Source organism: Blennius ocellaris (genome assembly GCF_963422515.1).
Source record: "Blennius ocellaris genome assembly, chromosome: 6".
NCBI classification, from domain to species: Eukaryota; Metazoa; Chordata; class Actinopteri; order Blenniiformes; family Blenniidae; genus Blennius; species Blennius ocellaris.
In genome coordinates this window covers 697,367-724,660 of record NC_137655.1, presented here as the reverse complement: position 1 = coordinate 724,660, position 27,294 = coordinate 697,367, and the positions used below count along the sequence as shown (strand labels likewise).

Here is a 27,294-nt window from a genome sequence, read left to right as displayed (position 1 = left end):
TTATATTATTCCACTGTATAAGATGACCGTCATGGTTGAACAGCAGCATCAGGATAAACAATAGTAATATTTAACAAGAGCAATTATTTAAGGCATGTTGTTTTGTTCTCATGTTCTAAAATTGGCGTTTTGTTTTCAGAGGAGAAATTTGAATATTAATGATAAATAGAATAGAAAAGAAAAGAAAAATAGCCACTTTAGTGTCAAACAGCTGCTGAACATTTTAATTACATTTAACAAAAGAAATACAGTAAATAGAATATATTAAGACTTAAGTCTCTCATATGTGTGTATATATAGATATATAAATGATAGATAGATGGATGATAGATAGATAGATAAATGATAGATAGATAGATAAATGATAGACAGATAGAGAGAGAGATCAATGTTTCCCATATAAGGAGAAAAGTGGGCGGTGCCCGTCGTGACGTCACGGGGTCAGAGGTAATTTCGTACGTCGGCGTGCAGTTTGGCGCGGGCAGATTTCGCGGGGAGAAGCTCGGGCAGCGGAGGAGCCGCCAGCGGGAGAGAAGAGCCGAGGAGCGGGGCAGAGAGGAGCGAAGCGACGTCCGGAGGCTCCAGCCGAGCTGCACCGAGCCGCACCGAGCCCCACCGAGCCCCCGGGGCGAAGCGAGCCGAGGAGACGCGCGCAGCCCCGCCGGGTTGGATGGTGTTTCCGTGTCCCGTGTGAAGCGAGCGGAGAGCGGCCAGGCTGCGGAGGAGCTGCCGGTGGGGGGGGGGGAGGGACGCTGCGAGGAGCCCCTGCCGGGTCTCTGCCTCCACGGAGCCGCTGCGGAGGAGCCTCGACCCCCCCGCTCCCTCCCGGGGACCGGCTGCGGGGTGTCCCGACAGGTGAGGCGGGGCGGCGGGGTGGCGGAGCCGGAGAAGCTGTGCTGGCGGAGGCTAACTCCAAGCTAGCTCGCGTTAGCATGGTGCTCACTGTTTAATGAGCCGGGCTTGTTTCCCGGGCTCTTTGGTTCCTGGGGGGCGCTTCGGCCCGGTGGGGGGGGGCTTTAGGTGGCTGTGGGCCGGGGAGGTTTCTCCGGTCCGGGTCGTCCTCGGTTGTCTCTCCTGCCCGCTTCATGTGGACCAAAATAATCCGCCTCGTCCGTAAATAATCCCAGAATAACTCATGTTTCGAGCACGATGTTGGTTTTAATCCCGTTTGATCTGCACACCTCGTCACCGCCAGCATTTCTGTCCATTTAGTGTAAAATTATTAATCCACTTTTCTACATGTTCTCACATTATAAATTATTTATTTCTATTTGAAACCAAGTTTCTTTGTTTGTTTTCTTTTAGGTTCGACAACTATTTATCCTTAAGAGGATTCATGTGTAGCTTCTTGTTTACCTTTGTGTCAATAAATAAAGTCTTCAATCAGAACTCGGCAGGGAATCAGGGAATGTTGGAATGGAACAAGAACAGCCAGATGAGATCAGGAGAACAAGGCAGAATAGAAGTGAAGACAATAGATGAGACATAAATGAGAATAGATTTATAAACGTGTTTGAAACGGCTGTGGTTTTTGTTTAGAAGCTTAATACAGTTTCTTCAGTTGACGAGTTTATTGCAATAATCTCACTTTTCCCTTGTGTCAAAGATCAAAGACGATTCATCATCTTCAGCCTTCATGTCTTTGAAGTGCCTCGATGTCAATAAGTAAAGAAGAAGAAGCTCCAGGTGTTCAGAGGCTCCTCCCCTTTCACCTTCATCTCTTCCTTCCCAGGTGAGGCTGAGCGTTGAGGACGAGCTCCTCCTCCTCCTCCTCCTCCTCCTCCTCCTCCTCCCTGACCAGCGCCGTCGGGGAGGCGAGCGATAATGATGGCGACGGCGGGGCCCCCGGGGGCCTCCGGCCTCCTGCCGCTGCTGGAGACGCTGGAGGACGGCGGCGCCGGCCAGGCGGAGCAGACAGACGCCTACCTGACCATCGCCAGGTGAGCTCAGGGGGGGCGCCTCGGGGGAGGGGGGCCAGACGGTCACTCTTCATCTTCCTCTTCTTCATCCTCTCCCTCTTCATCATCCTCTTCCTACCTCTCCTCCCTCTTCCTCTTCCTCTCTCTCTCTCCCTCCTCTTCCTCTCCCTCTTCTTCTCCCTCTTCTTCCTCTTCCTCTCCCTCTTCCTCTTCATCTCCCTCTTCCTCTTCCTCTTCATCTTCCTCCTCCTCTTCCTCTGCAGCCGGATCAGTGGAGATGAAGGCCGCCAGTTCCTGCCGGCGGTGGAGAAGCACTTTGCTCTTCTCGGCAATTCCATCCTGGTGAGTCCTGACCCCCCCCCCCCCTCCTCCACCCTCCACCCTCCACCCCCCACCCCCACCTCCTGACGTGGTCTCTGTCCTCCAGGGTCACATCAGCAGCTCCAGCCCCGAGCTGAGCCAGGCCGCCCTGCAGGCCCTGGGTTTCTGCGTCTACCACGCCCACGTCGCCGCCAGACTCTCGGGTGAGTTTGTTTTCCCACACGGGGTGGAGGGGCGGAGCCTCCCGGCGAGCTGACGCCTGTGTGTTTTTGCAGAGAGCTTCACGGTGGAGATCCTGTCGGCACTTTGCTCGCTGGTGATGAAATCCACCGACAAGAACACCTGCACCCGGGCATTGTGGGTAATCTCCAAGCAGAGCTTCCCCGCCGCCGCGGTCGCCCGGCAGGTGAGTCGACCCGACGGCGTTTCGGCCGGATGTGTGCGGCACGGCGCTGATCCCGGGCGGTCTCCCCTCTCAGGTGTCGGCCATCTTGGCGAGCGTGGAGTGCGTGTGGGTGCGGGACGACGTCCAGTCGGTCATCATGGAGCACGAAGCGCTCAACGTCATCATCAGGTAAGACGTGACGCGTCGCCGCGCCGCACGTAAGGTCGGTTCGGACCTCGCCAACCGTGACGCGGCGCTCACCGCTCCCCCTCGCCGTCTCTCCGCCCCCCCAGGCTCCTGGAGCAGGTGCCCTCGCCGATGGCCGACGGCGCCGTGCGGTGGGCAAGGCTGGTCGTCCCGCTGGTCGTACACTCCGCCTCCAAGGTGCGGCTGCGCGCGGCGGCGGCCCTGGAGATGGGCATGCCGCTGCTCCTGCAGAAGCAGGCGGAGGTGGCCGCCGTCATCGAGCCCATGATGTCCACGGTGAGTGTGGTGTGGCGTCTCTCGCCCCCCCCCCGACGCTAACCCCCCCCCCCCCCCCCCCCCGACGCTAACTCCTCCCTCCCCCGCTCGTCGACAGAAACTGATCCCGGAGCTGCAGAAACTCTTCATGGCGAAGAACGAAGCCAACGTGCTGAAGCTGTGGCCGCTGTTCATCAAGCTGCTGGGGAAGGTAAGACGGGACACGCCCCCTACCATAACCCCGCCCTCTACCCCATATCTCCTGTCCTCACGTCTCCGTGCACTGAAACTCCTCAAACCCATTCTTTAACGTTTATCACCAGGCCGCTAGAGGCTAAAAGCTAGTGGCTAGCCGCTAGAGGCTAAAAGCTAGTGGCTAGCCGCTAGAGGCTAAAACCTAGTGGCTAGCCGCTAGAGGCTAAAAGCTCCTGGCTATCCGCTAGGGGCTGAAAGCTCGAGGCTATCCGCTAGGGGCTAAAACCTAGTGGTTAGCCGCTAGAGGCTAAAAGCTCCTGGCTATCCGCTAGGGGCTGAAAGCTCGAGGCTAGCCGCTAGGGGCTGAAAGCTCGAGGCTAGCCGCTAGGGGCTGAAAGCTCGAGCCTAGCCGCTAGGGGCTGAAAGCTCGTGGCTATCCGCTAGGGGCTGAAAGCTCGTGGCTAGCCGCTAGGGGCTGAAAGCTCGTGGCTAGCCGCTAGGGGCTGAAAGCTCGAGGCTAGCCGCTAGGGGCTGAAAGCTCGTGGCTAGCCGCTAGGGGCTGAAAGCTCGAGGCTAGCCGCTAGGGGCTGAAAGCTCGAGGCTAGCCGCTAGGGGCTGAAAGCTCGAGGCTAGCCGCTAGGGGCTAACCACTTGTATAAATGTAGCGCTAAACCTGCCAGGGGCCTGTTTTGACCACCCCCCGTTCCGTGCGCCCCCTGGTGGGCGATGCTGGGTTGAGTTTCTGATTGTGGAACGTCCACGTTGAGACGAGGGACGTCTGCTGGCGGACGCGTCCTGAGTGTGGTCCCCTCCCTGTCCAGCTGCTGCACCGCGGCGGCCCCTTCATCAACTCCCTGCTGCACCTGGAGGAACTGGGCTTCCGCAGCTCGTCTGCCAGCGTGAAGAAGATCGCCTTCATCGCCTGGAAGAGCCTCATCGACAACTTCGCCCTCAACCCAGGTGAGGCCCGGCCGGCCCCGCCCACGCTGAGGCTCCTCCCCCCCTGTTGCTAAGCTCCTCCTCCTCCTGCAGACATCCTGTGCAGCGCCAAGCGCATGAAGCTCCTCATGCAGCCGCTCTCCTCCATCCACGTCCGGACCGAAGCCCTGCTGCTCACCAAGGTGGAGGTGTGGTGGTACCTGGTGGTGCAGCTCGGACCCAACCTGGCCTCCAACTTCGAGCTGGTGAGACACACACACACACACACACACACACACACACACACACACACACACACACACACACACACACACACACACACACACACACACACACACACACACACACACACACACACACACACACACACACACACACACACACACACACACACACACACACACACACACACACACACCTCTCAGTTCACTGTCAGATAGATAATGACTTTATTCATCCCAGAAGGGAAATTGTTTTGTTGCAGCAATCTGGTACATACGAATATTATAAAATACAACAGAATAGAAATAAAAGTAAAATATAAACATATCTGTGTATAAGACATAAAGTAAAACACAGAACGGAACATGGGCACTTAGAAATAAGACGAGATAAAAGCAAGATAATAAATAGTAAGGTGCAGTGGCAGAGCCATTAGAAGTAGGAATTATATAATAACAATAATACACATCATAACAATGTGTATTAGTGTATAATACTCGTGTATAGTACTACTAGTAATGGTAGCAATAATATAACAATAACAATATGGTAGCAATAACCATAACTATATATATATATCAGTAATAATAATATAATAGTAATAGTGTACTTGCACATGTATAAATATATGTATATGTACATGCAATATGCCATATGAGATATATGATCTAATATAAGTATCAATGTAATGTAGTCCAGGTGGTGATGGAGGCTGACGGAGGTGGAAGAGTTAAAAGTCTGACTTCCTGTAGCGTAGTTAGAGCAGCAGGTTGAATCAGAGAGTTGCTGGTTCGACCCCTGAGGACTCAGGTGTGATGTAGTTCCTGCATGTCGTCATCATCGTTGCCACGACGCCGTGGTGGTGACGGTGCTGCGTTGCCACGACGCCGTGGTGGTGACGGTGCTGCGTTGCCACGACGCCGTGGTGGTGACGGTGCTGCGTTGCCACGACGCCGTTGTGGTGACGGTGCTGCGTTGCCACGACGCCGTTGTGGTGACGGTGCTGCGTGGCCACGACGCCGTGGTGGTGACGGTGCTGCGTGGCCACGACGCCGTTGTGGTGACGGTGCTGCGTTGCCACGACGCCGTTGTGGTGACGGTGCTGCGTTGCCACGACGCCGTGGTGGTGACGGTGCTGCGTTGCCACGACGCCGTTGTGGTGACGGTGCTGCGTTGCCACGACGCCGTGGTGGTGACGGTGCTGCGTTGCCACGACGCCGTTGTGGTGACGGTGCTGCGTGGCCACGACGCCGTTGTGGTGACGGTGCTGCGTTGCCACGACGCCGTGGTGGTGACGGTGCTGCGTTGCCACGACGACGTGGTGGTGACGGTGCTGCGTTGCCACGACGACGTGGTGGTCGCTGACTCTGTCGCCGTGCCTCCAGGTGTCGCTGCCTCTGCTGCAGTGCAGCTTCGGGTTGGACGCCTCGCCGTCCGTCACCCCGTCCAGAAGCTCCGTGTCCAACGGGGCCGCGGCGCCGGGAACCCCCAAGTCGGGTGGGTGGAACGCTAACGCTAATGCTAACCCTCACACGCACATGAGCTGCCATTTGTAACTGTGTGTGTGTGTGTGTGTGTGTGTGTGTGTGTGTGTGTGTGTGTGTGTGTGTGTGTGTGTGTGTGTGCGCAGGCTTCGGCAGCCCGGCCAGCGGGGCCTGGATCAGTCTGAACTCCAGCCTCCAGGCCGCCAGCTTCCCCTCCATACAGCTGCTGGGCCTGGAGATGCTGCTGCACTACTTCCTGGGTCCTGAAGCCGCGGCCACGGCGGCTAGGAGCCAGCTGAGCCTGAGTCTGGGTGAGTCCTGGAACATGCTCTACAACCTGGGTAGAGGAGGAACATGCTCTACAGCCTGGGTAGAGGAGGAACATGCTCTATAACCTGTTAGAGGAGGAACATGCTCTATAATCTGTTAGAGGAGGAACATGCTCTATAATCTGTTAGAGGAGGAACATGCTCTATAATCTGTTAGAGGAGGAAGAAGCTCTATAATCTGTTAGAGGAGGAACATGCTCTAGAACCTGGGTAGAGGAGGAAGATGCTCTAGAACCTGGGTAGAGGAGGAAGATGCTCTAGAACCTGGTTAGAGGAGGAAGATGCTCTAGAACCTGGTTAGAGGAGGAAGATGCTCTAGAACCTGGTTAGAGGAGGAAGATGCTCTAGAATCTGTTAGAGGAGGAAGATGCTCTAGAATCTGTTAGAGGAGGAAGATGCTCTATAATCTGTTAGAGGAGGAAGATGCTCTAGAACCTGGTTAGAGGAGGAACATGCTCTATAATCTGTTAGAGGAGGAAGATGCTCTAGAACCTGGTTAGAGGAGGAACATGCTCTAGAACCTGGTTAGAGGAGGAAGATGCTCTAGAATCTGTTAGAGGAGGAAGATGCTCTAGAATCTGTTAGAGGAGGAAGATGCTCTAGAATCTGTTAGAGGAGGAACATGCTCTATAATCTGTTAGAGGAGGAACATGCTCTATAATCTGTTAGAGGAGGAACATGCTCTATAATCTGTTAGAGGAGGAACATGCTCTATAATCTGTTAGAGGAGGAACATGCTCTATAATCTGTTAGAGGAGGAACATGCTCTATAATCTGTTAGAGGAGGAACATGCTCTATAATCTGTTAGAGGAGGAACATGCTCTAGAACCTGGTTAGAGGAGGAAGATGCTCTAGAATCTGTTAGAGGAGGAAGATGCTCTAGAATCTGTTAGAGGAGGAAGATGCTCTATAATCTGTTAGAGGAGGAAGATGCTCTATAATCTGTTAGAGGAGGAAGATGCTCTAGAACCTGGTTAGAGGAGGAAGATGCTCTAGAACCTGGTTAGAGGAGGAAGATGCTCTAGAATCTGTTAGAGGAGGAAGATGCTCTAGAATCTGTTAGAGGAGGAAGATGCTCTATAATCTGTTAGAGGAGGAAGATGCTCTAGAACCTGGTTAGAGGAGGAAGATGCTCTATAATCTGTTAGAGGAGGAATATGCTCTATAATCTGTTAGAGGAGGAAGATGCTCTAGAACCTGGTTAGAGGAGGAAGATGCTCTAGAACCTGGTTAGAGGAGGAAGATGCTCTAGAATCTGGTGTTGGAGGAGGAAGATGCTCTAGAACCTGGTTAGAGGAGGAACATGCTCTAGAACCAGGACTAGAGGAGGAAGATGCTCTATAATCTGGTGTTAGGGGAGGAACATGCTCTATAATCTGGATTAGAGGAGGAAGATGCTCTATAATCTGGATTAGAGGAGGAAGATGCTCTAGAATCTGGTGTTAGAGGAGGAAGATGCTCTATAACGGCAGCTCCTGATAATCCCGCCTGCCTCCTCTCAAAGCTAATGCTAGCTGTGGCTCCGTCTCACCAACCCGACTTTCCCATGATGCACCTCTCCTCCCTCCAGAGCCGCTGAGCCACCCGCTGCTCTCCGGAGCGTCGTCCTTCACCAAACACGCGGCGGTTCTCATCTCCAGCGTCCGCGACGGCTTCAGCAGCGTGGGGAAAGAAGCGTCAGGTAACCGTGGCGACGGGGCTCCGCCTCCCTGGCGGATGTACTACGTCTGTTTCGCTAGCTCCCGGGCCTCGTGCTCAGTCGGGGGCCGGAGCTCCGCCCCCTTCACGGCGCTCCTCGTTGGGTCTGTGACGTCTGAACCTCTCTTCTCTCCCAGAGTCTCTGCTGGCGGCCGTCTGGACGGCTCTGCTGCGCTACGTCACCCTGACCATCGAGTCCGGTGAGTTTCTTCATCCGCCTGTTTGAGCCCAACGTCGTCTTCAAGGAGCCGTCGGCCGCCGTCCTCACGTCTCCGTCCCCCGGAACTCCTCAAACCCATTCTTTAACGTTTATCACCAGGCCGCTACAGGCTGAAAGCTCGTGGCTCGCCGCTACAGGCTGAAAGCTCGTGGCTCGCCGCTACAGGCTGAAAGCTCGTGGCTAGCCGCTAGAGGCTGAAAGCTCGTGGCTCGCCGCTACAGGCTGAAAGCTCGTGGCTAGCCGCTAGAGGCTGAAAGCTCGTGGCTAGCCGCTAGAGGCTGAAAGCTCGTGGCTAGCCGCTAGAGGCTGAAAGCTCGTGGCTAGCCGCTAGAGGCTGAAAGCTCGTGGCTCGCCGCTACAGGCTGAAAGCTCTTGGCTAGCCGCTACAGGCTGAAAGCTCGTGGCTAGCCGCTACAAGCTGAAAGCTCGTGGCTCGCCGCTACAGGCTGAAAGCTCGTGGCTCGCCGCTACAGGCTGAAAGCTCGTGGCTAGCCGCTACAGGCTGAAAGCTCGTGGCTAGCCGCTAGAGGCTGAAAGCTCGTGGCTCGCCGCTACAGGCTGAAAGCTCGTGGCTAGCCGCTAGAGGCTGAAAGCTCGTGGCTAGCCGCTAGAGGCTGAAAGCTCGTGGCTAGCCGCTAGAGGCTAACCTCTTGTATAAACGTAGCGCTAAACCTGTTTTGACCCCCACCCCCATTCTGTGCGCCCCCTGGTGGGCGATGCTGGTTTGAACAAATTAAATTTCTCGTCTCTCAAACGGAGTTGTGATTGTGGGACGTCCACGTTGAGACGCGGGACGTCTGCTGACGACGCCTTTAAAGAGACGGACGCGTCCTGAGTGTCCTCCTCGCCCGACTGTGGCGGCTGCTCGGTGTGGGGGGGGCTCTTCCAGCTGTGGGCCCCCCCCTCGCAGCCCCACACAGAGCACCCCCATTGGTTCTGGGCTCCGTCCCCACAGGAGGGGGGCCCGTGAGACCCCGCCCCCCCTCCCCCACCAGAACCACTCACACTGTCATCAGTTTAAGTCTGAGCGTCCAGACTCTGTGGGGGAGGGGGGGGTCCTAACCCCCCCACCCCCCCTGGTGGTCTGCTCGCTGTGAGAGGAGAAATACACTCTGAGGGGGAACCCCCCGATGATGATCCTCCTCCTGCTCCTCCTCTTCCCTCTCCTGCTCCTCCTCCCGCTCCTGCCGCCCCCCCCCCCCCATGTAAAGCATTGCAGTGATGGCGTGTTGTGTCCAGCAGGGGGCAGTAAGAAGGAGCGTCAGGGCAGTGAGGCCCTCACCCTGAGCCTGCAGGCTCTGCAGAGCGTGGTGACCTCGGAGCGTCTGCCTGCAGACAAAGTGATGGTGAGAAAAACCCACCGGCAAGTCTGTGGAAACGTAGTTGCTGTTTGGCCACCGGGGGCGCCGGTCGACCTCCGTTGTCATGGAAACCGAGCCTCAAGCAGCGAGATATGAAACTATTTACTATTGGAATTGATCAGAAAATCTACTTAACCCGGTACTTTACCCCCCCAGTACTTTACCCCCCCGGTACTTTACCCCTCCAGTACTTTACCCCCCCAGTACTTTACCCCTCCAGTACTTTACCCCCCCGGTACTTTACACCCCCGGTACTTTACCCCTCCAGTACTTTACCCCCCCAGTACTTTACCCCCCCGGTACTTTACACCCCCGGTACTTTACCCCTCCGGTACTTTACCCCCCCGGTACTTTACCCCCCCGGTACTTTACCCCCCCGGTACTTTACCCCTCCAGTACTTTACCCCCCCAGTACTTTACCCCCCCGGTACTTTACACCCCCAGTACTTTACACCCCCAGTACTTTACCCATCCAGTACTTTACCCCCCCGGTACTTTACACCCCCGGTACTTTACCCCTCCAGTACTTTACCCCCCCAGTACTTTACCCCCCCGGTACTTTACCCCCCCGGTACTTTACACCCCCGGTACTTTACGCCCCCGGTACTTTACCCCCCCAGTACTTTACACCCCCGGTACTTTACCCCCCCAGTACTTTACGCCCCCGGTACTTTACCCCCCCAGTACTTTACCCCCCCAGTACTTTATCCCCCCAGTACTTTACACCCCAGTACTTTACCCCCCAGTACTTTACCCCCCCAGTACTTTACCCCCCAGTACTTTACCCCCCCAGTACTTTACCCCCCCAGTACTTTACCCCTCCAGTACTTTACCCCCCCCAGTACTTTACCCCCCCAGTACTTTACCCCTCCAGTACTTTACCCCCCCCCAGTACTTTACCCCCCCAGTACTTTACCCCTCCAGTACTTTACCCCCCCCCCCCAGTACTTTACCCCCCCAGTACTTTACCCCTCCAGTACTTTACCCCCCCCCCCCAGTACTTTACCCCCCCAGTACTTTACCCCCCCGGTTCAGGTTTCCAGTAGTGTTTCTGGTTTTGACCACGGTAATCCAACATGGCCGTCTCCTCCGGCCCCCCAGGCTCTGCTGGAGGTCACGGTGAAGCTCCTCCCCCCCAGGGTCCTTGGCTCCGCCTCCTACCAGGTCGGGAAGATGGACGTGTTGAACGTGAGTCAGTCGGCGGCTCGTCTCCATGGAGACGCAGAGAGAAGGTGTGACGGTGTGTTGTCCTCCTCAGGGGACGCCGGCGCTCTTCGTCCTCCTGCTGCTGTGTGACAGCAGCCTGCTGTCCTCCTTCGTCCTCCACGACAGGTCTGCTCCTCCTGCTGCTCCTCCTCCTCTTCCTGCTCCTCCTGCTCCTCTTCCTGCTCCTCCTGCTCCTCTTCCTGCTCCTCCTCCTGCTCCTCTTCCTGCTCCTCCTCCTCCCTTCCTCTTATTCCTCCTCCTCCTCACCATAACCCCGCCCCTCTCTGCCCTTCTGCTCCTCCTCTTCCTCACCATAACCCCACCCCTCTCCGCCCTTCTGCTCCTCCTCTTCCTGCTCCTCCTCCTCCCTTCCTCTTATTCCTCCTCCTCTTATTCATCCTGCTCCTCCTCCTGCTGCTCCTCCTCCTGCTGCTCCTCCTGCTCCTCTTCCTGCTCCTCCTCCTCCCTTCCTCCCCCTCCTCCTCCTCCTCACCATAACCCCGCCCCTCTCTGCCCTTCTGCTCCTCCTCTTCCTGCTCCTCCTCCTCCCTTCCTCTTATTCCTCCTCCTCTTATTCATCCTGCTCCTCCTCCTCACCATAACCCCACCCCTCTCTGCCCTCTTATTCCTCCTCCTCCTGCTCCTCCTCTTCCTTCTCCTCCTCCTCCTCCTCCCTTCCTCTTCCTCCTGCTCCTCCTCCTCCCTTCCTCTTCCTCCTCCCCCTCCTCCTCCACCTCCTCCTCCCTTCCTCTTCCACCTCCTGCTCCTCCTCCTCACCATAACCCCGCTCCTCCTCCTCCCTTCCTCTTCCTCCTCCCCCTCCTCCTCCACCTCCTCCTCCCTTCCTCTTCCACCTCCTGCTCCTCCTCCTCCCTTCCTCCTGCTCCTCTTCCTCCTCCCCCTCCTCCTCCTCCTCACCATAACCCCGCCCCTCTCTGCCCTCAGGTTCCTGCCCCTCCTCCAGTCCCTGATTGGCTGTGGTCTCTCTGGCCCCGCCTCTCCTCTGGTGTTTGCCGAGGCGTCGTTGTCGGCGTTGAGCCGCAGCGCCTCCCGGCTGCAGGACAAGGAGGTGCTGTGCAGGATGTGGGGCGCCGTGGTGGTGCCGCTGACCGACACCGTCACTCAGGTAGAGGCTCCGCCCCCTCTCGCCCGGTTCTCCTCTGCCTGGTCCTCTGACGTTCTCCTCTGACGTTCTCCCTCCAGTCCAACGAGGTGAACCAAGGCGACGTTCTGGAGCACAACTTCAGCGCCCTGCACTCGGCGCTCATGTTCCCCGTGACGCAGCTCCTCCAGGGGGCGCCGCTGACGCAGGTCGGTTCATCCTTCACCTGACCTCTGACCCCTGACCCCTGAACATTGTGCTGACCTCTGACCGCATTGTGCTGACCCCTGACCTCTGAACATTGTGCTGACCTCTGAACATTGTGCTGACCCCTGACCTCTGAACATTGTGCTGACCTCTGAACATTGTGCTGACCTCTGAACATTGTGCTGACCCCTCACCTCTGAACATTGTGCTCACCTCTGACCCCTGAACATTGTGCTGACCCCTGACCTCTGAACATTGTGCTGACCCCTGACCTCTGAACATTGTGCTCACCTCTGAACATTGTGCTCACCTCTGACCCCTGAACATTGTGCTGACCTCTGACCCCTGAACATTGTGCTGACCCCTGAACATTGTGCTCACCTCTGACCCCTGAACATTGTGCTGACCTCTGAACATTGTGCTCACCTCTGACCCCTGAACATTGTGCTGACCTCTGACCCCTGAACATTGTGCTGACCCCTGAACATTGTGCTGACCTCTGAACATTGTGCTGACCTCTGACCCCTGAACATTGTGCTGACCCCTGAACATTGTGCTGACCTCTGAACATTGTGCTGACCCCTGAACATTGTGCTGACCTCTGAACATTGTGCTGACCTCTGAACATTGTGCTGACCTCTGAACATTGTGCTGACCCCTGACCTCTGAACATTGTGCTCACCTCTGAACATTGTGCTCACCTCTGACCCCTGAACATTGTGCTGACCTCTGACCCCTGAACATTGTGCTGACCCCTGAACATTGTGCTGACCTCTGAACATTGTGCTGACCTCTGACCCCTGAACATTGTGCTGACCCCTGAACATTGTGCTGACCTCTGAACATTGTGCTGACCCCTGAACATTGTGCTCACCTCTGAACATTGTGCTCACCTCTGACCCCTGAACATTGTGCTGACCTCTGACCCCTGAACATTGTGCTGACCCCTGAACATTGTGCTGACCTCTGAACATTGTGCTGACCTCTGAACATTGTGCTGACCCCTGAACATTGTGCTGACCTCTGAACATTGTGCTGACCCCTGAACATTGTGCTGACCCCTGAACATTGTGCTGACCTCTGAACATTGTGCTCACCTCTGACCCCTGAACATTGTGCTGACCTCTGACCCCTGAACATTGTGCTGACCCCTGAACATTGTGCTGACCTCTGAACATTGTGCTGACCTCTGACCCCTGAACATTGTGCTGACCCCTGAACATTGTGCTGACCTCTGAACATTGTGCTGACCCCTGACCTCTGAACATTGTGCTCACCTCTGAACATTGTGCTCACCTCTGACCCCTGAACATTGTGCTGACCTCTGACCCCTGTGCTGACCTCTGAACATTGTGCTGACCTCTGACCCCTGAACATTGTGCTGACCCCTGAACATTGTGCTGACCCCTGAACATTGTGCTGACCCCTGAACATTGTGCTGACCTCTGAACATTGTGCTGACCTCTGAACATTGTGCTGACCCCTGACCTCTGAACATTGTGCTGACCTCTGAACATTGTGCTGACCTCAGAATATTGTGCTGACCTCTGACCCCTGAACATTGTGCTGACCTCAGAATATTGTGCTGACCTCTGACCCCTGAACATTGTGCTGACCTCTGACCCCTGAACATTGTGCTGACCTCTGACCCCTGAACATTGTGCTGACCCCTGACCTCTGAATATTGTGCTGACCCCTGAACATTGTGCTGACCTCTGACCCCTGAACATTGTGCTGACCCCTGACCCCTGCGTGGTGTCCAGGCGTCCCAGAAGGTGTTGCTGGCCTCCTGGTCCAGGTTGTACCGGGTGTTCTCGCGCTGCTCCGCCCTCGTGGTCACGGCGGAGGAGAACATCTGCTGCGAGGAGCTGAGCGCCAAGATGGCGGCGGGGGTGGGCGAGGACGCTCTCAGCGTGAGTACGGGGGAGGTCGGAGGTCGCCACGTCCTCGCCGTACCGTGCGGCGGGGGGACGGAGACTCACGGTGCCGTTGGCGTCTCTGCAGGTTCCGTCCACGGCGGGCGCCGTGGCCGCCATGCTGCAGGTCATGGTGGACTGCGTGGACTTCTCTCCCTACTCGCCGCACGTCCAGCACAAGCTCAAGTGTAAGACCTGCTTTTCCCTTTTCCCGACGGATGCACCGATACCATCACCGATACCAGTAACTGTGAACATAAGCCCCGCCCACCAGGCTGTTGAGCATAAGCCACGCCCACCAGGTTTAAATAAACATTGCGCTTGTATAGGAAACACTTGTCTGTGAGTCGTAACAGTACTCTGGTTTGACTGGTAACTGTTAGTACTGGTATCGGCCAGTAGTTACAGGTTGGTCCTGGTATCGGCCAGTAGTTACAGGTTGGTCCTGGTATCGGCCAGTAGTTACAGGTTGGTCCTGGTATCGGCCAGTAGGTACTGGTATCGGCCAGTAGTTACATGTTGGTCCTGGTATCGGCCAGTAGTTACATGTTGGTCCTGGTATCGGCCAGTAGTTACAGGTTGGTCCTGGTATCGGCCAGTAGTTACAGGTTGGTCCTGGTATCGGCCAGTAGGTACTGGTATCGGCCAGTAGTTACATGTTGGTCCTGGTATCGGCCAGTAGTTACATGTTGGTCCTGGTATCGGCCAGTAGTTACAGGTTGGTCCTGGTATCGGCCAGTAGTTACAGGTTGGTCCTGGTATCGGCCAGTAGTTGCAGGTTGGTCCTGGTATCGGCCAGTAGTTGCAGGTTGGTCCTGGTATCGGCCAGTAGTTACAGGTTGGTCCTGGTATCGGCCAGTAGTTGCAGGTTGGTCCTGGTATCGGCCAGTAGTTGCAGGTTGGTCCTGGTATCGGCCAGTAGTTACAGGTTGGTCCTGGTATCGGCCAGTAGTTGCAGGTTGGTCCTGGTATCGGCCAGTAGTTGCAGGTTGGTCCTGGTATCGGCCAGTAGTTACAGGTTGGTCCTGGTATCGGCCAGTAGTTACAGGTTGGTCCTGGTATCGGCCAGTAGTTACATGTTGGTCCTGGTATCGGCCAGTAGTTACAGGTTGGTCCTGGTATCGGCCAGTAGTTGCAGGTTGGTCCTGGTATCGGCCAGTAGTTGCAGGTTGGTCCTGGTATCGGCCAGTAGTTGCAGGTTGGTCCTGGTATCGGCCAGTAGTTACAGGTTGGCCCTGGTATCGGCCAGTAGTTACAGGTTGGTCCTGGTATCGGCCAGTAGTTGCAGGTTGGTCCTGGTATCGGCCAGTAGTTGCAGGTTGGTCCTGGTATCGGCCAGTAGTTACAGGTTGGTCCTGGTATCGGCCAGTAGTTACAGGTTGGTCCTGGTATCGGCCAGTAGTTACAGGTTGGTCCTGGTATCGGCCAGTAGTTACAGGTTGGTCCTGGTATCGGCCAGTAGTTACAGGTTGGTCCTGGTATCGGCCAGTAGTTACATGTTGGTCCTGGTATCGGCCAGTAGTTACAGGTTGGTCCTGGTATCGGCCAGTAGTTACAGGTTGGTCCTGGTATCGGCCAGTAGTTGCAGGTTGGTCCTGGTATCGGCCAGTAGCTACAGGTTGGTCCTGGTATCGGCCAGTAGTTGCAGGTTGGTCCTGGTATCGGCCAGTAGTTACAGGTTGGTCCTGGTATCGGCCAGTAGTTGCAGGTTGGTCCTGGTATCGGCCAGTAGTTACAGGTTGGTCCTGGTATCGGCCAGTAGTTACAGGTTGGTCCTGGTATCGGCCAGTAGTTACATGTTGGTCCTGGTATCGGCCAGTAGTTACATGTTGGTCCTGGTATCGGCCAGTAGTTACAGGTTGGTCCTGGTATCGGCCAGTAGTTACAGGTTGGTCCTGGTATCGGCCAGTAGTTGCAGGTTGGTCCTGGTATCGGCCAGTAGTTACAGGTTGGTCCTGGTATCGGCCAGTAGTTACATGTTGGTCCTGGTATCGGCCAGTAGTTACATGTTGGTCCTGGTATCGGCCAGTAGTTACAGGTTGGTCCTGGTATCGGCCAGTAGTTACAGGTTGGTCCTGGTATCGGCCAGTAGTTACAGGTTGGTCCTGGTATCGGCCAGTAGTTACAGGTTGGTCCTGGTATCGGCCAGTAGTTACATGTTGGTCCTGGTATCGGCCAGTAGTTACATGTTGGTCCTGGTATCGGCCAGTAGTTACATGTTGGTCCTGGTATCGGCCAGTAGTTACAGGTTGGTCCTGGTATCGGCCAGTAGTTACAGGTTGGTCCTGGTATCGGCCAGTAGGTACAGGTTGGTCCTGGTATCGGCCAGTAGGTACAGGTTGGTCCTGGTATCGGCCCGTAGTTACAGGTTGGTCCTGGTATCGGCCAGTAGTTACAGGTTGGTCCTGGTATCGGCCAGTAGCCACCGGTATCGGTACGTCGGTGGTCCCCCGTCTGCGCGGCCCTGCCGGTCCTGACCCGTCTCTCCTGCAGCTCCTCGCACTCCGGTGGGCTGGCTGCGGCGGAGGAGCCGGGCCCTGGGGAACCTGTCCAGCTTCCTGTCGCTGCTGCGCCGCTGCCTCCAGGTGTACCTGGACGCCGCCGCCCCGTCCTGCCACGCCGCCGCCGCCACGCCGCTGCTCGCCGTCCTGTCGGCGCTCTTCGGCGGCCTCGCCCTGGCGGACGCCTTGCGCGAGGCGCTGGGCCTCCTGGTGCCGCCGCTCGCCCGTCTGTACGGCGAGCGGCGGGACGGCGGCGGAGACGCCGGCGACATCCAGGCCAAGGTGGGCGGTCCCCGTGGAGCACGCTCTCTGTGACGCTGCGTCTGAAGCGCTGGCTAACAAGCTCCGCCCCCTCCCCCTCCCCCGCAGCTGGAGAAGCTCCTGGCGGAGGTGCTGGGCTCCCTGCAGGGCCGCGCCGCTCTGCCCTACGACTCGGAGCTGCTGGCCTTGCTCTCGCCGCTGCTCGCCGCCACGCTGCCTCACCGGAACAAGCAGATCCGCGCCGGCGCCGCGCAGTTCTGGAACGCCACCTTCGCCAACAGCCTGGACCTGTCCTACCCCGACCAGCTCCGGTACGCCTCGGCCCGCCGCCAGGGCGCTGAGTCAGCATTTTATTGTTTGGGTTTATTTGATTTGTTTTTTGGGTTTTTTTGTATTTATTTATTTTATTTTGTTATTTAAGGTCGTGCAGATAAACAATACAAAACGGTAAACAATTCCAAACGTGTGAAAATGAACAATACATCTTATATATAAAAGTAATACAAACAAGTGCTACTTCAAGTAGTGTGTGTGTGTGTGTGTGTGTGTGTGTGTGTGTGTGTGTGTGTGTGTGTGTGTGTGTGTGTGTGTGTGTGTGTGTGTGTGTGTGTGTGTGTGTGTTGAATTTTGAGTCTCCAGCCGAGGAAGTCGGGGGGAATCCTTCTCCTTTGTGGGCGGAGCCTATGTGTGACATCACGAGTTGTGCAGATCTCCATCTGTTGTGTTTATCCCCGAGAGGCTAGCTTGATAGCGTCCAGCTAACTGAGCTAGCTGCTTCCTGTCCGCAGACCCGTCCTCCTGCAGGTGAAGCAGAACACTCCCATCATCCTGCCCGGCTTCCAGGTGGACCACGTGCCCCCCCAGCTGGACCACGTGCCCCCCCAGCTGGACCGGCTGGACTCGGTGAGTCTCTTGGTGGTCTGGACCCCGGAGGCGTCCCCGAGACGCCCCCCCCCTTCCTGACCTGGACTCTTCTCCTCTGTCCTCAGAGCGACTCGTCCCAGCTGGACACCAAACTCAGTGGCTTCACCGTCGCCTCGCCAGGGGCCAGTCTGCAGACCCCCAAGACCCCCCAGACCCCCAAACCAGTCTCTGTGAGTACCATCCAGATCCCCAACCAGTCTGAGTACCAACCAGACCCCCAACCCGGCTGTTGGTCTTGTGACTCGGCTGTTCTTGTTCTGACCCGGCTGTTCGCCCCCCTCCCTCAGACCAAACTGGACTTCGGGTCCCTGAAGCCGCCCCCCCGCAGAGACGTCCTGGAGGACGAGGCCTCCGTGGACTTCGTGTTCATCCCCCCGGAGGCCAAGGAGCGAGTCCTGACGGAGCACCAGAAGGAGGTGAAGAGGACCAAGAGGTTGGTACCGTCCACACCAGGGACCGGGTTCACCTGGACCAGATGTTTCTGGTCTGTCGTCCACACCAGGGACCTGGTTCACCTGGACCAGATGTTTCTGGTCCGTCGTCCACACCAGGAACCTGGTTCACCTGGACCAGATGTTTCTGGTCTGTCGTCCACACCAGGGACCTGGTTCACCTGGACCAGGAACCTGGTTCACCTGGACCAGATGTTTCTGGTCTGTCGTCCACACCAGGAACCTGGTTCACCGGAACCAGATGTTTCTGGTCCGTCGTCCACACCAGGAACCTGGTTCACCTGGACCAGGAACCTGGTTCACCTGGACCAGATGTTTCTGGTCTGTCGTCCACACCAGGAACCTGGTTCACCGGAACCAGATGTTTCTGGTCCGTCGTCCACACCAGGAACCTGGTTCACCTGGACCAGGAACCTGGTTCACCTGGACCAGGAACCTGGTTCACCTGGACCAGATGTTTCTGGTCTGTCGTCCACACCAGGAACCTGGTTCACCTGGACCAGGAACCTGGTTCACCTGGACCAGATGTTTCGGGTCTGTCGTCCACACCAGGAACCTGGTTCACCTGGACCAGGAACCTGGTTCACCTGGACCAGATGTTTCTGGCGGTTTTAGAAGTGAAAACGGGTTTTTCTTTAACGATGGTCCCAGAGTGAGGACATTGTAAAACCCCGGTTCGTGCCGTCCACAGAGTGGACATCCCGGCCATGTACAACAACCTGGACGCCTCCCTGGACACCACGGTCTTCTCCCAGTACTCCCAGAGCCAGGAGGACTCTCTGTACGTACACACACACACACACACACACACACACACACACAGTGGTGTCATGGTCTTGTCCTCCACAGGGACAAGCCGCCAACGGGACAACCCGGCGCTGCTGCCGGAGACTCGGCTGCACAGGTAAGGACGCGTCCCTCGTCCCTCGTCCCTCAACGGCCTTCGTGCTACTTGTCGATAATACTACGAGTACTAACCTTCGGCCACTTGCAAATACCAAGTACTTATTAATACGACAGAGAACCCAGAAGGACACGAGTCCCGACGTCCCGGTACTTCCAGGTCTCCTGCCCTACGTTGTGAGACTGACTGGAATACTTTATCGGTTCCAGCTCGGTTGTTCCACAAGTTTGTTGAATGACAGACTCGCTGGTTTATTTCAGGTTCTCCAGGTTCTACAAGTACAGGAAGTCTCTGCAGTCGTCCCAGGAGAGACTGAAGACGAGACGAGACGGACACCAGAGTGCCAGAAGCAGCCGGTCGTCCCCGAGGGTCCTGGGACCGACGAGACGACGGCGGTGGAGTCCGGAGACGATGCCGGTCCCGACGTGTCCGCCTCGTCGGACGTGGTGTCGGACACCCCGCCCAAACTCAACAGTCGCCGTCAGTCGTTCATCACCCTGGAGACGTACCGCGAGGGAAAGTCCGGCAGCCCCGGCGCCGTGTCGTCCTTCACCGGCCCCCTGATGAAAGTCTCCAAAACCCCCGTAGGGTCTGGCAAGGCCTCCCCCTCCGAGGTGTCGTCCACGTCGGAGACCTCGCTTCCCGTCGCCCGATCGGGCCAGACGACGAGTTCCCGCCGTTCTGCTCACGACCTCCCCGAGTCCCCCCGACGGCCCAAAGAGTCTCTGGACCAAACGGAGCCGGTGAAGCTGATGGCGAGGCTTTCCGGCGGCGAGGACGAGGACGGCGGCGGCGAGGACGAGGACGGCGGCGCCGAGGACGAGGACGTCGTCCCCGATACGCAGACCGAAGACGGAACGGACCGTCTGAAGGCCACGTCCGTGGTCGAGGACGCCGACTCGTCACCGGACGATTCCCAATCGTCCACGGCCGAGTCGTCCTCTGACGCGGGGGGCGCCGGGACGCCCCCAGGTCCCACACCTGGTCCCCGGGGCCGACCCGGACCAGCACGCCGCCAAGGTCCCCCAGTTCAAAAAGAGGAAATCTCCGGAAGAACTCCCAGTCGATTCTGTCCAGAGCCGCCGAAGCACCCGGAGCCAGCAGGCCGCCGAGGAGATGAGCCGCACCATCCGGACCAGGTCCAAGGGGGACGAGTGGCGGTCCGGCCAGACCACCTCCCAGGGGAAGACGCGCAAGAGGGTCAAGCTGTTCAGCAGCTCGGAGGACTTCCTCAGTAGCCCGGATCGTAAACGTAGAAGCTCCGGTGTCCTGGAGTCCAGTCAGACGGAGAACGACAGTCAGTCGTCTCGGAGGCGCAGCCGTCCGGCCAAAGCGCTGAAACAAGAGTCGGAACCGGCTAAAGGGACCGGAAAGGACGGGGACGAGTCCAGAAGGGACTCACAAGCTGCCACGCCCTCCGGTAAACTGTCCCAGGAGTCCGAGCCGGTCGTGCAGGTGACCCGTCCTTCAACGAGCTCGATGGACGACACACAGGCAGGACGGAGTCCGGAGGAAACCCCGAACCGACAGGGTTCCGACGTTCTCACACCGTCTTCTGAGAGCCAGTCGCAACGTAGGTCCAAGAGGAGCAAGGCGACTCCCGAGGCAACAGAAGGGCAAAGCAAGGATTCTCCAAAACGACAGACCAGGTCGAATTCGCAGGCGGAGGTCCAGAGTGCAGGACGGAGCACGAGGAGGAACTCGGCTCCACCTTTGAAGGCCAGTCTAGATCCCTCGGTTCCTCTGAAGAAGAAAGGGCGGAGGTCTCGGGCCTCGCTGCAGACCGTGGCGTCCAAGGAGACGACTGACGACGAGGACGCGTCTCAAAACACTCAGAGCCAAGATGCAGAAGTCCTCTCGACCACCGGAGACGTACCGGACCTGGAGGCTCTCCAGGGTCCGCGTGGCGCCGAGGAGGAGTCCCGACTGGAGGCGGCGCCGCAGACGGGTTCTCCAAACCAAGACGAGTCTAAAAAGCTTAGCGATCAATTGGCCGAGCGGAGAGACTCGGCGGCGAGCGGCAAGACGTCTCCGGGAGAACAAGAAGAGTCTGCAGCCTCCGGAGAACCGGAAGGGACTCTGAATGTAGCGGCTGAGGAACCTTCAGAGCCCGAGGAACGTTCAGCACCTGAGGAACGTTCAGCAGCACCTGAGGAACGTTCAGCACCATCTGAGGAGCCTTCAGCAGCACCTGAGGAACGTTCAGCACCATCTGAGGAGCCTTCAGCAGCACCTGAGGAACGTTCAGCACCATCTGAGGAGCCTTCAGCAGCACCTGAGGAACGTTCAGCACCACCTGAGGAGCCTTCAGCACCACCTGAGGAACGTTCAGCAGCACCTGAGGAACGTTCAGCAGCACCTGAGGAACGTTCAGCACCTGCGGAACCTTCAGCACCATCTGAGGAACGTTCAGTGCCTGAGGAACGTTCAGTAGCTGAGAAACGTTCAGCGCCCGAGGAACGTTCAGCGCCCGAGGAACCTTCAGCGCCCGAGGAACCTTCAGCAGCTGAGAAACATTCAGCACCTGAGGAACCTCCTCCACCGCCTGAACAACGTCCTACAACCCCTGAAGAATGTCCTACAACCCCTGAGGAACGTCCTACAACCCCTGAGGAACGTCCTCCGCCCCCTGAGGAACGTCCTCCGCCCCCTGAGGAACGTCCTCCGCCCCCTGAAGAACGTCCTCCGCCCCCTGAAGAACGTCCTACAACCCCTGAAGAACGTCCTACAACCCCTGAGGAACGTCCTACAACCCCTGAGGAACCTTTTCCATCGCCTGAGGAACCTCCCCCACCGCCTGAGGAACCTTCTCCACCGCCGGAGGAACGTTCACCGGTGCTGGATTCACCTCCACCGCCTGACGATGCGATGGAGACGACGGTCGCCGAGGCAGAAGCTGAAGGTCCTGGAACCGAGGCTGCAGAGGAAAAGGAGACGGATCCAGAGAGAACCAGAGTCCAGGAGGACGAGGAGGATGAGGACCGGTCCAAGGCCCCCGCTGAGGACGAAGTCTTCTCTGGACCGGAGAACCAGCCGGACCTGAAGACGGAGACTCGTCTGAACGACCCAACAAGTTCCAACCAAGAAGACCTGGGCTGGAACCCCCAGGCTGCACCTGGGGACGCCTGTGGTGAGAACCTCCAGGGTTCTCCGCCCAAGCAGAAGGACCAGGAGGCCGTGGCGGCCTGGGAGCTGGGCCAGAGTCCCAGCGGGGGCCGGACCAGGGGGACCTGGTCTCCTTCGGCATCGCCGTCCACCAGCATCCTGAAGAAGAACCAGAAGAGACAGCTGGAGGACGAAAGTCCGTCGCCGCTCGTCAAGGTGGGTGACCGGTGTTCTAGAGCCCCGGTTCCACTGCGCAGTACGGAACAGTTCTAACGTTTACCGCCGTCGTTATAGACTCTGTCCAACTCTGTCCAACTCTGTCCTCCAGTCCAGGCGAGTCTCTTTCGCCAACCCGATCCAGCGCCAGGAAACCGCCGACGACATCGACCGGCGCAGCCCGGCCGTCAGAACCAGCTCGCCCCGGAGAACCAAGGTCAGCAGAACCCCCCCAGAGACCCATAGTGTCGACGTTTCCTCCCTGACGCCTCTGCTTGTCCTCCAGCTCGTCACCACGCCGACCAAGGGCCTGCTGGTCTTCAGTCCCAGGACTCTGCACAGCCCCGGCGCCAAGAGCTCCAAGAAGTGTCTGGTACGTACCTGGAACCGCTCGGGTTCCCCACTCGTCCACGACCCCGTCGCCTGCGGGAATCGAACCGGCGAACGTCCGAACCCTCGTCTGCGTCTCCGACCTGTTGGTCCCAAACGCTCAGGCGGCCAGCGTGAAGACGCTCCGTTTCCATGACGACGTGTCAACAAGAAATTCTGTGTTTACGCTTGACCGTTGCCGTGGAAACGCGGTACGGCGGGATTGAGGTGTTCGTCCAGAGGTTTAATCCAGATGTGCCCTGCAGATCTCGGAGATGAGCCAGGAGCCCCTCCCCCTCCCCCTCTCCAGACACTGCCTCTACCCCCCGCTGGTCGGATGCTCCGCCCCCGTGGAGGCGGTGCTTCCTCACATCTCCTCCAACATGTGGTGAGCAGGGCGTCACCGCCCACCCCCCCCCCTCTTCCTCCTGCTCCTCCTCCTCACCCCTCCTCCTCCTCAACACTCACCACTCCCCCTCCTGCTCCTCCCCCCCTCCTCCTGCTCCTCCTCCTCACCCCTCCTCCTCAACCCTCACCACTCCCCCTCCTGCTCCTCCCCCCCTCCCCCTGCTCCTCCTCCTCCACACTCACCACTCCCCCTCCTGCTCCTCCCCCCCTCCCCCTGCTCCTCCTCCTCCACACTCACCACTCCCCCTCCTGCTCCTCCCCCCCTCCCCCTGCTCCTCCTCCTCAACACTCACCACTCCCCCTCCTCACCCCTCCCCCCACCCCTCTTACCCACCACTCCCCCGTCCTCCTCCTCACCCCTACTCCTCTCCCCCCTCCTCCTCCTCACCCCCCCCCCCCCAGGTCCCGGGGTCTGGGTCAGCTGGTCCGGGCCAGGAACATCAGGACGGTGGGGGACCTCAGTGCTCTGACGTCCAGCGAGGTGAAGACACTTCCTGTCCGGTCCCCCAAGGTGTCCAACGTGAAGAAGGCCCTGCAGACCTACCAGCAGCAGGTGGGGACTCGTACCGACGCCCTGGACGCTGGACGCTCCGGGTGTCTGACCAAAGACTTTGTCCCTCAGAGGAAAGGACGAGGTGGAGACGAGCTGAAGAGCTTCGACGAGACGGAGAGGATGACCTCCGAGGACACGGAGGACAAGACCTTCGGAGACGCTCTGGGTGGGTCCTCGCTGTCCTCGCTGTCCTCACTGTCCTTGCTGTCCTCACTGTCACTGTCCTCACTGTCACTGTCCTCACTGTCACTGTCCTCACTGTCACTGTCACTGTCCTCACTGTCACTGTCCTCACTGTCACTGTCCTTGCTGTCCTCACTGTCACTGTCCTCACTGTCCTCGCTGTCACTATCCTCACTGTCCTTGCTGTCCTCGCTGTCCTAACTGTCACTGTCCTCACTGTCCTTGCTGTCCTCACTGTCACTATCCTCACTGTCGCTGTCACTGTCCTCACTGTCCTTGCTGTCACTGTCCTCACTGTCCTTGCTGTCACTGTCCTCACTGTCCTCGCTGTCACTGTCCTCACTGTCCTCACTGTCCTTGCTGTCCTTGCTGTCACTGTCCTCGCTGTCCTCACTGTCCACCTGGTCCAACCAGGACCCACTGGGACCTTCAGGTTTCTATGGAAACGTCCAGAAACCTTTTGTCTTTCGTCCATCGTTTGACTTTCCGTCGTCGTCCTGCTGTCCTCTAGAAGACGACGTCTTCTGATTCAGTGTTTTTAACCTTTTGAGCCGAGACACACTTTTTTCTTTCGAAAACTCTGGAGGCACCTCCTCCTCCACCTCCTCCTCCTCCACCATCACCTCCTCCTCCTCCTCCTCCACCATCACCTCCTCCTCCTCCTCCTCCTCCTCCTCCTCCTCCTCCTCCTCCTCCTCCTCCTCCTCCATCACCTCCTCCTCCACCTCCAGTACTTTGATACAAGATGGTAGCAGGAGGTGGAGATGAACCACACTGACGTCTGTCACTTTACATTTCACCTGCAAAGTTCTGTGCTGCCCTCTAGTGGTGAAGAGTATTTATACTTGATTACTCTGCAACACACTGTCCTCTAGTGGTGAAGAGTATTTATACTTGATTACTCTGCAACACACTGCCCTCTAGTGGTGAAGAGTATTTATACTTGATTACTCTGCAACACACTGCCCTCTAGTGGTGAAGAGTATTTATACATGATTACTCTGCAACACACTGCCCTCTAGTGGTGAAGAGTATTTATACTTGATTACTCTGCAACACACTGTCCTCTAGTGGTGAAGAGTATTTATACAGGATTACTCTGCAACACACTGTCCTCTAGTGGTGAAGAGTATTTATACTTGATTACTCTGCAACACACTGCCCTCTAGTGGTGAAGAGTATTTATACTTGATTACTCTGCAACACACTGTCCTCTAGTGGTGAAGAGTATTTATACTTGATTACTCTGCAACACACTGTCCTCTAGTGGTGAAGAGTATTTATACTTGATTACTCTGCAACACACTGCCCTCTAGTGGTGAAGAGTATTTATACTTGATTACTCTGCAACACACTGCCCTCTAGTGGTGAAGAGTATTTATACTTGATTACTCTGCAACACACTGTCCTCTAGTGGTGAAGAGTATTTATACTTGATTACTCTGCAACACACTGCCCTCTAGTGGTGAAGAGTATTTATACTTGATTACTCTGCAACACACTGCCCTCTAGTGGTGAAGAGTATTTATACTTGATTACTCTGCAACACACTGCCCTCTAGTGGTGAAGAGTATTTATACTTGATTACTCTGCAACACACTGTCCTCTAGTGGTGAAGAGTATTTATACTTGATTACTCTGCAACACACTGCCCTCTAGTGGTGAAGAGTATTTATACTTGATTACTCTGCAACACACTGAGAACAAAGGTTTTTTAGAACAAAAAGTGAGATGTGATCATTTCCCCCGACTCAGCTGAGGATGTGGAGGAAACACCCGAGGGTGGAGAACCCTGGTCTGGAAGACGACGTGTTCTACGTCCACGCCGTCTGGCCGGCCGGAGTTCTTTAGGCTCCGTTTCCATGGCAACGCTTCAAGTGAAAACTTTTCATTGTTTGATGGATGAAAGATGAAACTTGTCGTCTCCTTGCAGCCACAGAGCTGCTGGACGACGGCGGCGAGCAGCAGGAGGTGGCAGCGGTGCCGGTGGTCCAGGCCCCGGTGGCCCCGGCCCCGGTGGTCCCGGTGGCCCCGGCGGTCCAGGCCCCGGCGGTCCCGGCGGTCCCGGCGGTCCAGGCCCCGGCGGCGGCGGCGTCGTTGCTGTCGGAGCTGCGGGCGCTGAGCAGCAGGAGCGCAGTGGAGCTGAGCCGCTGCTCGGCGCGGGAGCTGGTCGACGCCCACCAGCTGCTGGGGGGCCTGATGAGGAGCGTGGTGGTGGAGCTGGAGGCCCGGGTCCCCCCCACGGAGGGCTGAGGGGGCGGGGGAGCGGAGGGGGCGGGGCCTGTGCCCCTCCATGTGAACTCGTCTCCTTCTAGACTCTCCCAGTCGGAGCGGTTCTGCTCCACATGAACTTTTCTTACGTCGACGGAAACCGAACTTTGTACAGACGTTTCTCCTGCGTCGGGTTTTTTTTTTTTTTTTTTAGCCTGTTTACAAACGATCGTTGTCGTTTTCTTCACGTCAGTTTTTATTTTTGTCCTGAATCGTAGTTCGTCTTGTTTTAAATACTTCAATAAAAAATACTGACTCTTAAAGCTCCAATCTTTACTGCTCAACACTGCCCCCTCTGGTCACCTGATGTACTGCCCCCTCTGGTCACCTGAGGTACTGCCCCCTCTGGTCACCTGAGGTACGACACTGCCCCCTCTGGTCACCTGAGGTATGACACTGCCCCCTCTGGTCACCTGAGGTACGACACTGCCCCCTCTGGTCACCTGAGGTATGACACACTGCCCCCTCTGGTCACATGAGGTATGACACTGCCCCCTCTGGTCACCTGAGGTACGACACACTGCCCCCTCTGGTCACCTGAGGTATGACACACTGCCCCCTCTGGTCACCTGAGGTACTGCCCCCTCTGGTCACCTGAGGTACTGCCCCCTCTGGTCACCTGAGGTATGACACTGCCCCCTCTGGTCACCTGAGGTATGACACACTGCCCCCTCTGGTCACCTGAGGTACGACACTGCCCCCTCTGGTCACCTGAGGTACGACACACTGCCCCCTCTGGTCACCTGAGGTACTGCCCCCTCTGGTCACCTGAGGTACGACACACTGCCCCCTCTGGTCACCTGAGGTATGACACACTGCCCCCTCTGGTCACCTGAGGTATGACACACTGCCCCCTCTGGTCACCTGAGGTACTGCCCCCTCTGGTCACCTGAGGTACGACACTGCCCCCTCTGGTCACCTGAGGTACGACACTGCCCCCTCTGGTCACCTGAGGTATGACACACTGCCCCCTCTGGTCACCTGAGGTATGACACACTGCCCCCTCTGGTCACCTGAGGTATGACACACTGCCCCCTCTGGTCACCTGAGGTACGACACTGCCCCCTCTGGTCACCTGAGGTATGACACTGCCCCCTCTGGTCACCTGAGGTACGACACTGCCCCCTCTGGTCACCTGAGGTATGACACACTGCCCCCTCTGGTCACATGAGGTATGACA

General features: G+C 57.2%; 1 protein-coding gene across 1 annotated transcript; it reads left to right on the top strand.

The window, feature by feature from the left end:
* The first annotated feature begins 510 nt into the window (after positions 1-510).
* rif1 (replication timing regulatory factor 1) lies at positions 511-26,236 on the top strand. Its single transcript, XM_080497924.1, is given in 35 exon segments — positions 511-855; positions 1,733-1,940; positions 2,183-2,261; positions 2,347-2,443; positions 2,516-2,646; positions 2,720-2,814; positions 2,919-3,108; positions 3,206-3,298; positions 4,104-4,242; positions 4,315-4,466; positions 5,829-5,940; positions 6,074-6,238; positions 7,828-7,938; positions 8,093-8,155; positions 9,418-9,521; positions 10,638-10,724; positions 10,795-10,868; positions 11,688-11,868; positions 11,946-12,053; positions 13,815-13,964; positions 14,056-14,155; positions 16,461-16,750; positions 16,838-17,040; positions 17,518-17,632; positions 17,719-17,823; positions 17,941-18,086; positions 18,797-18,886; positions 18,955-19,009; positions 19,270-20,172; positions 20,174-22,330; positions 22,443-22,703; positions 22,966-23,087; positions 23,510-23,660; positions 23,730-23,826; positions 25,777-26,236. Coding segments are annotated over 34 exon segments (7,362 nt in total). The 5' UTR covers positions 511-855; positions 1,733-1,824; the 3' UTR covers positions 26,097-26,236.
* The last annotated feature ends 1,058 nt before the right edge of the window (positions 26,237-27,294 follow it).